General features: G+C 40.5%; 1 protein-coding gene across 1 annotated transcript in view; it reads left to right on the plus strand.

Moving 5' to 3' along the window:
- Positions 1–3,637: 3,637 nt before the first annotated feature.
- Positions 3,638–13,679, plus strand: part of LOC126354475 (uncharacterized) — a 28,189-nt gene continuing 18,147 nt past the window's right edge. The window contains exon 1 of the mRNA XM_050004179.1: positions 3,638–4,123. Within this exon, the coding sequence (XP_049860136.1) occupies positions 3,646–4,123 (478 nt within the window). The 5' untranslated portion in view covers positions 3,638–3,645. The remainder of the gene's footprint in view (positions 4,124–13,679) is intronic.

Below are 13,679 nucleotides of genomic sequence, written 5' to 3' on the forward strand. Positions count from 1 at the left end.
CAACCAGTTCCAAATCGCAGTCTTGTGTATATTCCTTTGGATGTTCATACTTTTACTTTCAGCTGTCCCCTCCAGAGAAGCGACTGGAGGACTGTTTATGACCCGCACTGTTTGACAGCAGGCAAATCCATGACGGGTTTTCTTGGTAACAAAAACATTGGGATGGTTTCTTGTTGCTTTTCCCTGTCAGTTGAAACTATAGAGGAAAATATGAAGATCTGGTATATCCTCCATATGGAGGTAGGACAAACCAAGAGCGTAGACAGGGTCTTTAAATCTCTGAAATAGGATTATTCTTCGCTGGGATTGTGAAGGAGCGCTATTTTGTTCTTTAACTCTTTCAAAATTTTGTGAGTGAAAGTGTAAATGCCATTCTCAGTAGTGGAAACTCTTTTGAAATTCGAAGTGTAATTTACTGAGGATGTTATTGTTGCTGAGGTGAGATACTGTTCCGGGATACATGTCCTTCTCGGTATCAGTAGCGAGACGCGTATGCAGTTATTGACATCTCTACTGTCACCATTCTTAAGACGGGGTTTAACAATGACATGTTTCAGTCTCTCTGGAAAAATGCCGTGAGTTAGTGATGCATTACATATTTCAGATAAGACAGGGCTTACTATATGGGGACGAATCTGTAGTTCACTTTTGGTAACATCATCTAATCCGGATGACCTTTTATTTTACAGAAAATATACAACTCTATTAATTTCAGAAGGATAAGTTGAAGTTACATTCACATGACTGAATTCTATGAGAGTTGCTTTTCAACATATCACTGTGATTTCCCTCCTGAACTGTTTGTCCCTGTACTTTGTACTATACTCAAGAAATGATTTTGAAATATATTTGTTACTTCTGACTCATCAATTACAGCCGTTCCTTTCAGTTCATTAGTGATGTTATCCTTTCCTGTAGTTTGTTGTCCTTTCTCTCGTTTCACTACATTCAGTACAGCCTTCAGTCTGTTCTCGTAACTGCAATTTTATGTGCATGTTTCTTGAATTTTTAATAACTTTTCGTTGTAATTTTGAGTAGTTTCTGTAGTGCGCTACTGCTTCAGGATCTCTACTTGTTCTAGCCAACAGGTACATTTTCCTTTTCCTTTCATAAGATACTTTAATCCCTGTAATGATCCCTAAGTTTTTACATGGTTGTTTGTTGCCCTCTCTGATTAACTTATGCGGAAAGCTATTTTCAAATAGTGATATGAACTTATCATGGAATGGATTACATTTCATTTCGCCATTTGAGTCTTATAAATTTCGTCCCGTATCCTCTGTTGTAAACTATTCTCAAAACATTTGTTCTGGACTCATTAACTATGCCTATTTAACTGTCAGTCATGACTTTTGTACTGAGTATACCTTCTTCCTTTAGGCTTCAGCAAAGAAAACATTATGAATTAGGATCCTACAGTCTTTATCTATTCATGTTGGAAAATTAATAAAATATAGTGGTCGATTTGGAATAAAAGACCGAGAAAATGAACGATTAGTCACAGCAGATAACTAGGAAAATCTAGATTTTTAAATAAAGAGAAAAAAGAATCAAAATGGTAACAAGAATTAATAAATGTCGCGTACAGTCAAAGAATTGGAAAACTGCGTCATCTGTAGCGTACAGGTAACGAAATGGAAGCCCAGACGACGCATGCTGCTTTTGGTCGGAGCTACTTGTCGGAAAATATCTGAATACTGAGACCGGTACTGAAGTTTTTTACAGCATATATAATGGTACAAATAGAATGAAAAAAAATTCACTAGTGTCATAATACTTTTCTGAATATTTTTAAACAGGATATAATAACCTCACGTTGCACACTGGCTTGGTGTAGGCCCTTTCCTCTGCAGTAGATAAACGTATTAATTTCAACTGTTTTCCAAACTTAGGGGAATATTGCTTGAATTAGGAAAGCTACTTTACTAATAGGTGCTTCTTCGTTCGCATCACGACAACTATACTTTCCACCATTATGGCCGTACGGTACATATTACATGAAATAATCCCAAACACACACATTAGTAGCTTGGATTAGGAGAATATCTTTCAACTCTGTCTTTTTCACTATAGTACAGTACCTGCACATATTCTGTGTGTGGTATAATCCGTCATTTGCATCACCCATCTGCATGTTAACAATATATAATATAAATCAGATTTCACTGAGAGCAAATATGTACATCAGAGAGTCAGACAAAAAATTTGAAAGTGGTTACATAGCTAAGGATATTCTAATTCTATGAGAACCATGGTGGAAGATTATTGTCATTCAAGACATTGCTTTTCGCTGTGGACCCCGTTACAACTAAAATAGTGACAGATAACCAATTGTAAAATTATAAAAATTTTAAAAAAACATTCTGTAAGACTTTTAAATTTCAAAATTTTTTCAAAATGTGTCTAAACCGCATTTAAAATCAAAAAAAGTTATTTTCAACGTAATTATCAGTTTCCGTATCTTAACTACCATCTTCAGATCATATGTGGTATTATAATTGCGCTCGCAGTGTACAAACCCGTTGCATCTTCCACAACATTCTTACTTTAAGTCTCCAGCCAAAATGTGCTCTGTATAACCACGATATCTATGACAGCGGTTGGTACAAGAAGCCTTCACAACTTCTTAAATGCTGGTTTTTAACACATTGAAGCGTCCATGTAATTATTTCCGTTACAGTCAGTAACTGCAAGCAGAGATTTGGCAGATAAGATGTACCTGCAGTCAATAGTAAGGCATAACATATATATAAAACTCGTTATTTTATGTCACGGAAATAATTACGTGTACGCTTCAATGTATAATTTTTTTTACAAGGCGCTTTTTGTGTCATAGATATCGTGGCTGTACATGGCACATTTTACCTGGAGATTTAAAATAACAATGTTATAGACGATGCAACAGTCTTGTAGATTGCGAGGGCATTTATAATACTAAATGTGTCCTGAAGATGATAATGAAGCTACCGAAACTGGTCACTACTTTCGAAATAATTTTTGATGTTAAATGTAATTGAGACAATCTATAAAAAATTTGAAAGTTTTATAGAACGTTTTTGAAATTTTCAAAATTTCACAATTGATTATCTTCTTACGATCACTTTCTCCTATTCCGACAATGTCAGGTATGTCCTAAAACATTGAAGGGTGTTACAATCAGTGGGTGCTCAAAAATGAACAAGGTACAGTTTATTCACATCTTGTAACTTCACTGTCAGTTTCCGGAGGCAGAATTACGTCATTAGCAGGTAAGGAAGACTATGTTGTCTCTGGCAGGTAGGTTGCTTGGACAAAACGGGCGCTTTCCCTCGCGAAGAAGCCGGAAAACATCGCAACATCAGGACCGCAGCCAGAGGTCACGTAATTACCCCTCCCGGTCTCCGATAGATGTAGGACGTGCGAGAGAAGATCTGGCGAGAAATTAGGCAATGTGAGGCTCGTGCTCTGTGTTTTCTTCACGGGCCAGCAAATTTCTTGTCTCTCCGCCTGCCTACTCCTCTCCATACCTTGCAGTCAGACGGAAGGAGCATACGGCGATAAAGGTGCCGACTCACGCTGCGTTCCCACCAACGCGGCCTGCGCGATGCAGCGGCTGTCAGCCGGATAAAAGCTTCGACGTGCGACGCGCGACCTCTCAGTACACCAATGGGCGACACACAGACGGCTGCAGTGTGCTGGAGCTGTCAGTTTCACATGCCTAGCCGCGGCACAATGCTTCTTCGTCTGATTCTGTTTTTGTGCCTTCTGCTGTCGGAGACGGCCAACACCACCCACACGTCTACCACACCGGGAGTTACCCACGATGACGTTACCCATTATTTCATTCGGCGGGAGCCCTCCACGCTTCTTAGTGCTGCCACGTTGGCAACTGGTGCTTTCCGCGGTGCGATAGTTCGAGAACGAGAATTGGCGCCCAATTTAGGCAAAATCGAAGGCATCAAAGGTAATAGCAACTCCACCACTTCTCATAGGGTGAGAGGTGCCGCAGCTGTTGCAGGTGGCGCTAAGCTGATAGACAACGTATGGGGTGACGTCTCACCGCTGACCACTGCACCGCAAGGGAATGACATCACTTCGCAGAACCTCGTCCCCGTATCAACGGCGATGGAAACCTCCAGACGAGGTTTGTACCGGGCATTAAGCAGGCGTCGCGCGATTTGCAATGATGCTACTGGCTCACATTGGCTATTTTCATATTAGTTTTCCACAGCTGTGTTTGTCGTTTACTTTACTTTATTTGCAGTCGATTTCAAAGCTTTATGACGTCATCTTCAGATATGAGAGACAGTTATCTAAATTAAATACACAAGCAAGTACACTTTGTTGTTCTACCACAACATGTAGTAAATATAAGACACGTTCACCTCGTAATAACTACATTAGAGCATGCTGTGGCTCCACCAACAAGATATACCAGCGGATGCATCGGTAACGGTCCTTAAGCGCCTGAATTAGAAGCCATAAAAAGGTTCGAAATCGATTTCAAAAGAAACATGCGAGTGGAAAGTTGACGTGAAACGCGCATCATCCCGTGTCATGGAGGCAACAAAACTAACAGCTAATACTACTCACTTAACTGACATTTGTTAGATGAACAATGAAGATGTTCATAAACAGATTTAAAGAATCTCAAGGTGATGTGGATCACAGTATCTATTGTGAGATAATCCTGAACTGCATACATTTGAATCATTCTTGCTGTTTCCAAAGGACACTCTTATATCACGAAAATGTAGCCAAGCAAGTGGGGAATTCCAGAAATTGTAATCTAACGCTCTCGAATTATCGATTTTATAACTAGAGGCACGATGTTGCCGAAGACACCGTCTAGGTCACTTGGTACGATGTATTAGGGTAACTGGTTTTGGTCATTGGCGTACGTCGTCGTAAGTTTCATACATCTGATTTCTTCGTGTCGCAACGTGGCAACTGACCAAACTCCGTAGACTGGTTTGATGCAGCCCTCCATGCTACTCTATCCTCTGCAAACCACTTCATCTCTGTTAATTACTACAACTTGCATCCTTCTGAATTTACTTACTATACTCACCCCTTGGTCTCACTCTACGATTTTTACACCCCAACGCTGCCCTCCATCATTAAATTGGCGATACCTTGATATTTCAGTATGTGTCTAATCAACTGACCCCTCCTCTTTTCTATACAAGCTGTGCCAAAAATTTCGTGCCTGACCCAATTCTATTCGGTATCTCCTCATTATGTACATGATCTACTTTCCTTATCTTCAGCATTCTTCTTTACCCTCACATTTCAAAAGCCTATATTTTCTTCTTGTCTAAAATACTTATCGTCCCTATTACATTAAAGTACATCACTACATTCTAGACAAATAGCTTCAGAAAAGCCTTCCTTACACGTAAGCCTATATTCGATGTTAACAAATTTTTCTTCTTCAGAAACACTTTTCTTACCATTGTCAGTCTACAATTTAGATCCTCTCTGCTTCGGTCATTATCGCTGCTTTGATGCCGAAATAGCAAAAATCATCTACTACTTTTAGTGTCTTGTTTCCTAAACTAATTGCAGCATCATGTGATTTAATTCGACTACATTCCGACATCCGTGTTTTTCTTTCATTGAAGTTCATCTTATAGACTTCTTTCAAGTGCTGTACATTCCCTTCAACTGCTTTTCGAAGACCTTTGCTATCTCTGACAGAATTACAATGGCATCGAAAAACCTCAAGCTTTTTGTTTCTTCTCCCTGGACTTTAATTGTTACCCAAAGTTCTCTTTCTTCAGTGTACCGATTGAATAGCATTGATTCACTCCCTTTGCAACGACTGCTTCCCTTTCATGTCCCTCGACTCTTACAATTGCCTTCTGGCTTCTGTACAAGTTGTAAATAGTATTTCGCTCCCTCTGTTTCACCCCTGCTACCTTCAGAATATCAAAGAGAGTATTCCAGTCGATATCGTCAATAAGTCCGCAAAAACTACAAAACATAGGTTTGTCTTTCCTTAACCTATCTTCTAAGATAAGTCTTAGTTCAGTATGGCCTGGCGTGTTCCTGCAATTCTCCGGAATCTACAGCGATCACCCCCGAGGTCGACTTCTATCAATTTCTCCATTCTTGTACGAACAATTCGTGTCAGTATTTTGCAACCAAGACTTGTTAAACTGATAGTTCGCTAATATTCACATGTGTCAGCATCTGCTTTACTTGGAATTACTTACTTATAATTAATTCTGCTGGCCACAGAAGGCGCAGACGATCTTTGGCCTCACTCAGGCCTGCCTTCCACACCTTCGTGTCAACTGCATCTTCATCTTCCAGACCCATTATCTGCATGTCTCCCATGGTATTATCCATCTCGTTCTCTGCCCTCATAGTGGTCCCCTTCCTTCGGCTTCTCCATCTATTACTGCGTTTATTACCCTCTCCTGCTCATATGTCCGTATCACCTCAGACATTTAGTTTTCACACTCGCTACGATGTCAGATAGTGTGTACAACTTCCTGAGTTCACTGTTTTTCATTATTCTCTACTGTCCATCTTTTTTTTTCTGCAGGTTCAATGTCTCGCTTGCGTAGCACTCTAATGGTTTGACGTTGGTCTGATACATTCTCATTTTTGCTTGCCTGGATCTCAACTTAGATCTTATGATGTTATGTATAGCTCCTAGGCATTTTATTCCGGCTTGGATTCTCGTTACGATATCTTGTTGTATAAGGTTTTGTTGCTTGATGTTAACACTGAGGTACGTGAATGTGTATGTCCTCTGTATTATTAGATTCCTGATTGTTAGATGGTTTGGTCCTAACTGAGCTCTTCTTCCTATTACCATGAACTTTGTTTTACTTTTGTTTATAGTTAAACCTACTCTCTTAGCTTCTTCCATCACCACAGTTCCAATTTTCTCCACGTCTTCCATGCTCTTTCCTGTCACCACAATATCATACACGAAAGTCAGAGCATTCATCTTTTTCTCTATGGTTACTCCTGCACATTATTGTGTTACTTTCCTCAGTGTGTTGGATGCCAAATTGCAACATGGTTGGTGATATAGTATATCTCTGTCTCACTCATGTTGTTACTTCAAACGTTTCTGAGAACTCCCCCTAAACTTTCACTCTACACTTTGATTCCATGACACGCGTTTTAGTTAGCTCTATCAGCTCGTACGGTATCCCACACTCTACCATTATTCTCCACAGCTCCTCTCCCACTATGCTATCATATGGTTTGTTGAAGTCTATAAACATACAGAAGGTAACCCGATTGTGCTCCCACTTCTTACAGTGTATCTTCTTAATGTGAATATTTGGTCGATTTTGACTTACCCTTTCTGAACTCCGCTTGTATTGTGTCTAATATATCTTTAATGAATGATTGATCCTGTCCAGTATAGTACTTGGTGTTATTTTATAACATGTGCGTAGCACAGATATCTCTCTATAGTTCTGTGTCAACATTTTGTCTTCCTTCATGTACATGGGACATACAGCAGCAGTTTTCCAATCGTCTAACATTATTTATTTCTTCCACACCTTCTTTATCTCCCCCTTCCTTGATAGGCTCTACTGATTATGCCTGGACCCTTCCCATTTTTCAGTCTTTTTATTGCCTCCTTCATTTACATCAAAATTGATTTGTAACTGTCGTAGGTGTCTACAGACTTGTTCAGCAGTTCTTTGTTGTCGTAGGAACATGGAAAGCAATAATTTTCACGGCGTCGGGCACTGTACAAATGCCGCATTTTTATAGTTGCCACCGTACCACTGCAATCTGAACCCAGTAGAACTGATCTGGCCGGCCGCGGTGGCCGTGCGGTTCTAGGCGCTTCAGTCCGGAACCACGCGAGTGCTACGGTCGCAGGTTCGAATCCTGCCTCGGGCATGGAAGTGTGTGATGTCCTTAGGTTTAAGTAGTTCTAAGTCTAGGGGACTGATTACCTCAGATGTTAAGTCACATAGTGTTCAGAACCATTTGAAACATTTTTTTAGAACTGATCTGAAGCCAAGTTCACGAGAAATAACATTTAAGCTACCAAACGTAATGGAACTAATGCACGAAGTTTTGTGAAACGTCACGGCCAAGCGATGGCCAGCTGCAGAACAGCCCGTCGTAAAAGAGGAGGAAATGTCAGATTGTTTGGTGACTTGGGATTCTTTTGCTGATCGCCTCATTATCAACGTAGCAGTATTGAAATGTATTCCTCGGGGTCCAATGTAGAAGGAGTTCAGAGATTACCAGACGACTGATTACATGGGAAATCAGTAGGGCGGTTTTACGCTCCACATAGCTTATGCAGAAAAATTACCCTTGTTAAAGACAGGAATTTCCATCACTGTTGTTTTTAATTACAACACTATGCCGGCTAAGATCGAGAGCTTGTTATGTTTTCCGACCGGTCACCTAAGAAGTATATCCCCTGTGTTTTGCCGTGTATTACTTCTTTCCGTTTTAAAATTAAATGTTATTCAAAGCTATATTGTTCTCCGCTCGTCTCTTTTTACGTCATTACTGCAACTGTTCACATCACTGCAATGCAGTTTAGTTGTATCACGTGCCTGCTAGTGTTCTGCAAGTTAAATGCGCCGGTAGAAGCGGTTTCCCTGTATCATCACCGAATCGATGTATCACTTCACTTCACGTAAAACGAAATACAATGAGGTTCCAGCAGAAGCGGAAGAATACAAAGTTAATAGTTACGTGAGATTTATTCTTATAATGAACAGAGTAGAACAAAGAAGTCTTAGCAAGAAGACGGTGTAACGTTACCTTCTAGGGTAAAAAAGCTGCCATAATGGGCCTATTTTTATTAACACAAATCTAAATAGAGAATTTTTGTGTGTGGATTGTATGAACTAAACATATATACACTTTCTCCCTCCCTCCTTCATGTTTTCATGTTACTGCATGTAATTACGTCCTACAGAACGCGCCATAAACATACTTTCAGAATCTTCGTCCCAAGACAACGTCCCCAGAGCGTGTTATTTACTAGTATGATTGTGAAGATGATATCCAAGTTTATGTATGAAGAGTAGCAGTAATGGTGATTTTTTTCGTTCATTTTTCCGTTTGGTAAGTAATTTCTAGTGAAATGTCAACCAGTAACCTGCTCATCATCGTCGTCTTAACGAAATACATCTTAGGTTTAATGACTGGTAATCAACTCCCTTAATATACCTGTGAAACTGTCTCCGCTATTTCGTGGTATTACAAAACGACATTCCCTGCTTTCAGCTTTTCCGAGAATCTACATCGTAACGATCTCATATCGAGCACGAATGTTCCATAACAAGACGGATAATCTATGTAAGTGTAACCAGTCTTTTTCGCAGATTTGTTGCACCTTCCGATTGTTATGCCGATAAAACGTAATATTCAGTTCGCATTTAGCAAAACATTTTCTATGTGACTGCTTCAGTTTAAGTTGTTCGTCAATGAAATCCCTAAACGTTTAATTGAATTGACAACGTTTAAGTCTGTGTATCGTGCAACCGAAATGTAGCAGATTATTTTGGTGCATGTGTAACAGACGTTGTTTTGTTGTTCAGAGTCAATTGCCACTTTTAGATATCATTGATCTTCTTATGACTGTAGTCATGCAATTTGAGTATAAGCCGCTTTTGAGTAACAGTGTCAAAACCCGTCATAATACGTAGAAATGTGAAATGAACGGTCGATAGCACATTTCGTGCGAATCAAAAGCGACTTGTGTTTCTCTAGTACATAATTTTCAGTACCCGTGTTAATTACAAGTGAGTAGATGATTTTGCTGGAGGTATTTCATAATGTTGGAACACAGTCTGCGTTCCAAATCCTATAAGACATCAATGACAATTATATGTGTCTCTATCTCAGAGGATTACTTCTATTTCATATCCTATGTATTGATGCGAGCAGCGCCACTTTCCCGTCTTTAAGTGCGGATCCCTCGTCGAGTCAGCGATCGATATGGTTGCTAAGTACTGAGCTACTACATCAGCATACTCTGAAAGGAATATAGTTGCTATGCAATTTGGAGCAGAAGGATTTTCTTTCTAATGAATAAAGATCACCGACTGACTCAGTACTTCTTTTTTCAACCAGTTTTAATCACATTAACAGATCACCTTCAAATTTGGTGGCTCTAGGTGCAATTTGTCAGTACTGCAATCTCTACTTACAATGCATCTTGCTGTACCATATCTGACAATGATCTGCTATTCATATCAAAATTAGTCATCACTAATAAATGGTGATCCAGACGGTATTTTTCAGTCATTATAACAACTGAGAATATGGGTTTCAACAAGGATGGTGTCATTTATGAAAGACTTACCTTCACTAAGTGGCGTAAGTTCATTCTCTACACCAAAGGACACAAACTTCTTGCCGACTCATGTTATTCTTGACTCGATTCCTGAAGTATTTACTTTATCTTCCTTGATGACACAACTAAGGAAAACCGTGTGTAGTGACTCCGCTTTACTAGCGCTCTCGTCGGTACCATGGTCAATACTATCACATTGTGAAGGTATTGATTATAGCTTCTGGCTGCTACATTTTACTTACGACTAGAAGCCGTTTCGAATCTTCAACAAAATTTCGAGGCGAAGATTCGTTGCGGGGACTGTTAATACCGTCTGTCATCGAGGTCCGTATTAAGCCTCGAGCACATACAAATCATTAAAAAAACTAGGATATTTTATGGTCTTTTGAATCTGGAATGATTTCTTTCGTTACTTTGGCAACAGTGCCATCTGCTGCGTCTGCCACTGGAGATCTGTTGCGTCTCTCATTAATTTCATCATCATCATCAGTTTTCTCCTACATTATCATGTCCTTTGCGTCTCCTTCTCATGCGATCCGTTGGTTCCAGTGTATGTGCTGCCCTCCATCACCTCATCTAGGAGCTAAAATCTCTTCCTCCCTTGCCTCCTCTTTCTTCTAAGACTTTTTATAAGCCCATGCTTCGTTCTTAACATCAAGTTTTGTTTAATTCTGTTTGTTTCATCCACTAACTGTCGTTTCCCTCCCACACTTCTCAGTACCTCTTCATTTTTCATTGCATCCATTCAACTTATTCTTTCCATCCTCTGTCACGACCACATTTCAAAAGCTTCGATCCATTATCTTTCTTCCTAAGTGTCCACGTTTCAGCACGAAGCAAAGCATTTTAAAGGGCTTTTCCTTAAATCAATATCCATATTGCTGCAAAAAATTCTCCTTTTCTCACACAATGTCCCTTTCGCCGTTGTTATTCTGTGCTTAACTTCTGTGCTTATTACTTTAATTAGGATAAAACTCTCACTTGTTTTCAATATTATTTCTCTGATCTCCTACAATTTTTTCCATAGTGTTTCACGATTTTTTCGTTTTCTTTAATTTGACTGTAAACAATTAAGGTAGTAAAAATGGAAATTATATTTGCTGTTTGAACGTTTTATTTTTACTGAACATTAATTTCATCATCATCATCAGTTTTCTGCTACATTATCATGTCCTTTGCGTCTCCATCTCATGCGATCCGTTGGTTCCATTGTATGTGCTGCCATCCATCACCTCATCTAGGAGCTAAAATCTCTTCCTCCCTTGCCTCCTCTTTCTTCTAAGACTTTTTATAAGCCCATGCTTTGTTCTTAACATCCATTTTTGTTTAATTCTGTTTGTTTTTAATGCTGTTGTGGTTTTCAGATAGAAAATTGTAACGATGCATCTCTCCACGCTAGTGAATCCTGTGCATGCCTCTTCTTGTCTGGCAAATGCAACCTATATATACACTGATGAGACCAAACACTAAGACCACTGCCGCATGGTGGAGTTGCGGAACATGATACGGTAAAGAATGTATACAGTGTTCCGAAATTCCGCTTATTACCTCCTAGAACTTGTAGAGTAGAGTGAGTAAATAGCATTTTGATTGGAACCCATTCTCGGAAACGTACTATTTCCGTGCTACAACCAATTGAAAACATGTTGGTAACACGACCACATTTCCTAGTAATTGTTTAGCCGTGACCCAGCATGTCACTTGTTTTACAATTTCACTCATTAACACTCAAAGAAATTGTTGGTATACTCGCTGACGGTTCTCTTCAGCGTGACGCAGTACGGCTTCTTCCAATTCGGTTGTGTGGAGTATGCTTGGAGCTCCACAGTCACGCTTGCTGGTGGTGAATATAAACTTCCTCGAGGCCGTTGCGTAATTGTAGCCATAAGGATATGCAATGGAGTCGGACATTGTGGAGAACTATCTCGATAAAGGTGACGAGCAGCTCCACCATTACCATGAGCTTCGCCATTTAGACGCATCATGTCGCTGTATGTTACAAACGTGTACTTAACCATCTTGCTCTAACACTCACAAACGCGTGAATGAGGCTCGAACCAGGTCAGAGAGTCAGGAAAGACGTGAAATTAAATCAGCTGAGCCAAAGTAACTACCCCTGCCCCCCCCCCTCCCCTTGCAATGACTGCCCAGTTGAAAATCTATCTAGCATACGTGTTTCCAAACGGATTTAGCACGGAAACGGCACGTTTACAGACATGGGTTCCTATTCAAATCATTACGTACACACTCCCCTCTAAAAGTTCTAGACCTTTGTTACGGGCATTTCCGAACACTCTGTATAAGCGGAGCAGAGATTAATCGGGAATCGTTCTAGTGACAATACGGGCCGCAAATGGGGAAATATCCTGACATAAGTGACTTTGATAAGGTCAGATTGTTATGACCCTGCAGCTGGGAAACAGCTTCGCGGAAACGGCGAAGCCTATCGCCTGTTCGCGTGATATTGCCCTGAGCTTCAACAAAAGTGACTAGGGGGGTGATGAAACAGCAAATAGGCTATCCACCCGTCCGCTCATAATGTGGAGGTCAGACGCTTGACCGCTCTGTATAGTAGGTGGCTATCTTTGGCAGATCTGACGACAGAGTGCAATGATGGAGCAGAGACAAGTGTTTTGAGCTAGGTCATCCAATGTTCTTTGTGGAACATGCGGCTCCGTGGCAGACAACCCTTACATGTTATCACGTTGGTCCAACATAGTCAATTAAGATTGCAGCGGTACTGGATAATCCAGAATGGAGTGTGGATCGATAGAAACCTGTCGTTTATTTTTAACAAGGTTCAAGGCCGTGTACGGGTACACGGTGATCGAGGCGAACGGCTACTCGAAACATCCAATGTGCCATGGATGTGGGCAAGCGTGCGCAGAAGTAAGCGATGGCGTACATTAACCTGCCCTTCCATAATACCTGTGGTACTAATCAAAGATACCACGAAAGCTGTGAAACATTTTGTTTTCCGGTCCGCCATGAACTACTCTCTTGCACCAATCTCTTCATTTCAGAGGAGCACTTGCACCTTACGTCAATTATTTGTTGGCTCAAATGGCTCTGAGCACTATGCGACTTAACTAATTCAACCTAACTAACCTAAGGACATCACACACATCCATGCACGAGGCAGGATTCAAACCTACGACTGTGTCGGTCGCTCGGTTCCAGACTGCATTGCCTAGAACTGCACGGCCACTCCGGCCGGCAAATATTTGTTCATTGTATTCCAGGCTCTTTCTTCTCCTGCAGTTTTTATCCCCTACAGCTCCGTGTAGTGCAATGGGAGTTATTCCCTGATGGCTTAACAGGTGTCCCATCACCCTATACCTTCCTCTCGTCAGTCTTCTCCATATGTTCTTTTCCTCGCAGATTCCGCTGAAAA

Source organism: Schistocerca gregaria, chromosome 3 (assembly GCF_023897955.1).
Source record: "Schistocerca gregaria isolate iqSchGreg1 chromosome 3, iqSchGreg1.2, whole genome shotgun sequence".
NCBI lineage: Eukaryota > Metazoa > Arthropoda > Insecta > Orthoptera > Acrididae > Schistocerca > Schistocerca gregaria.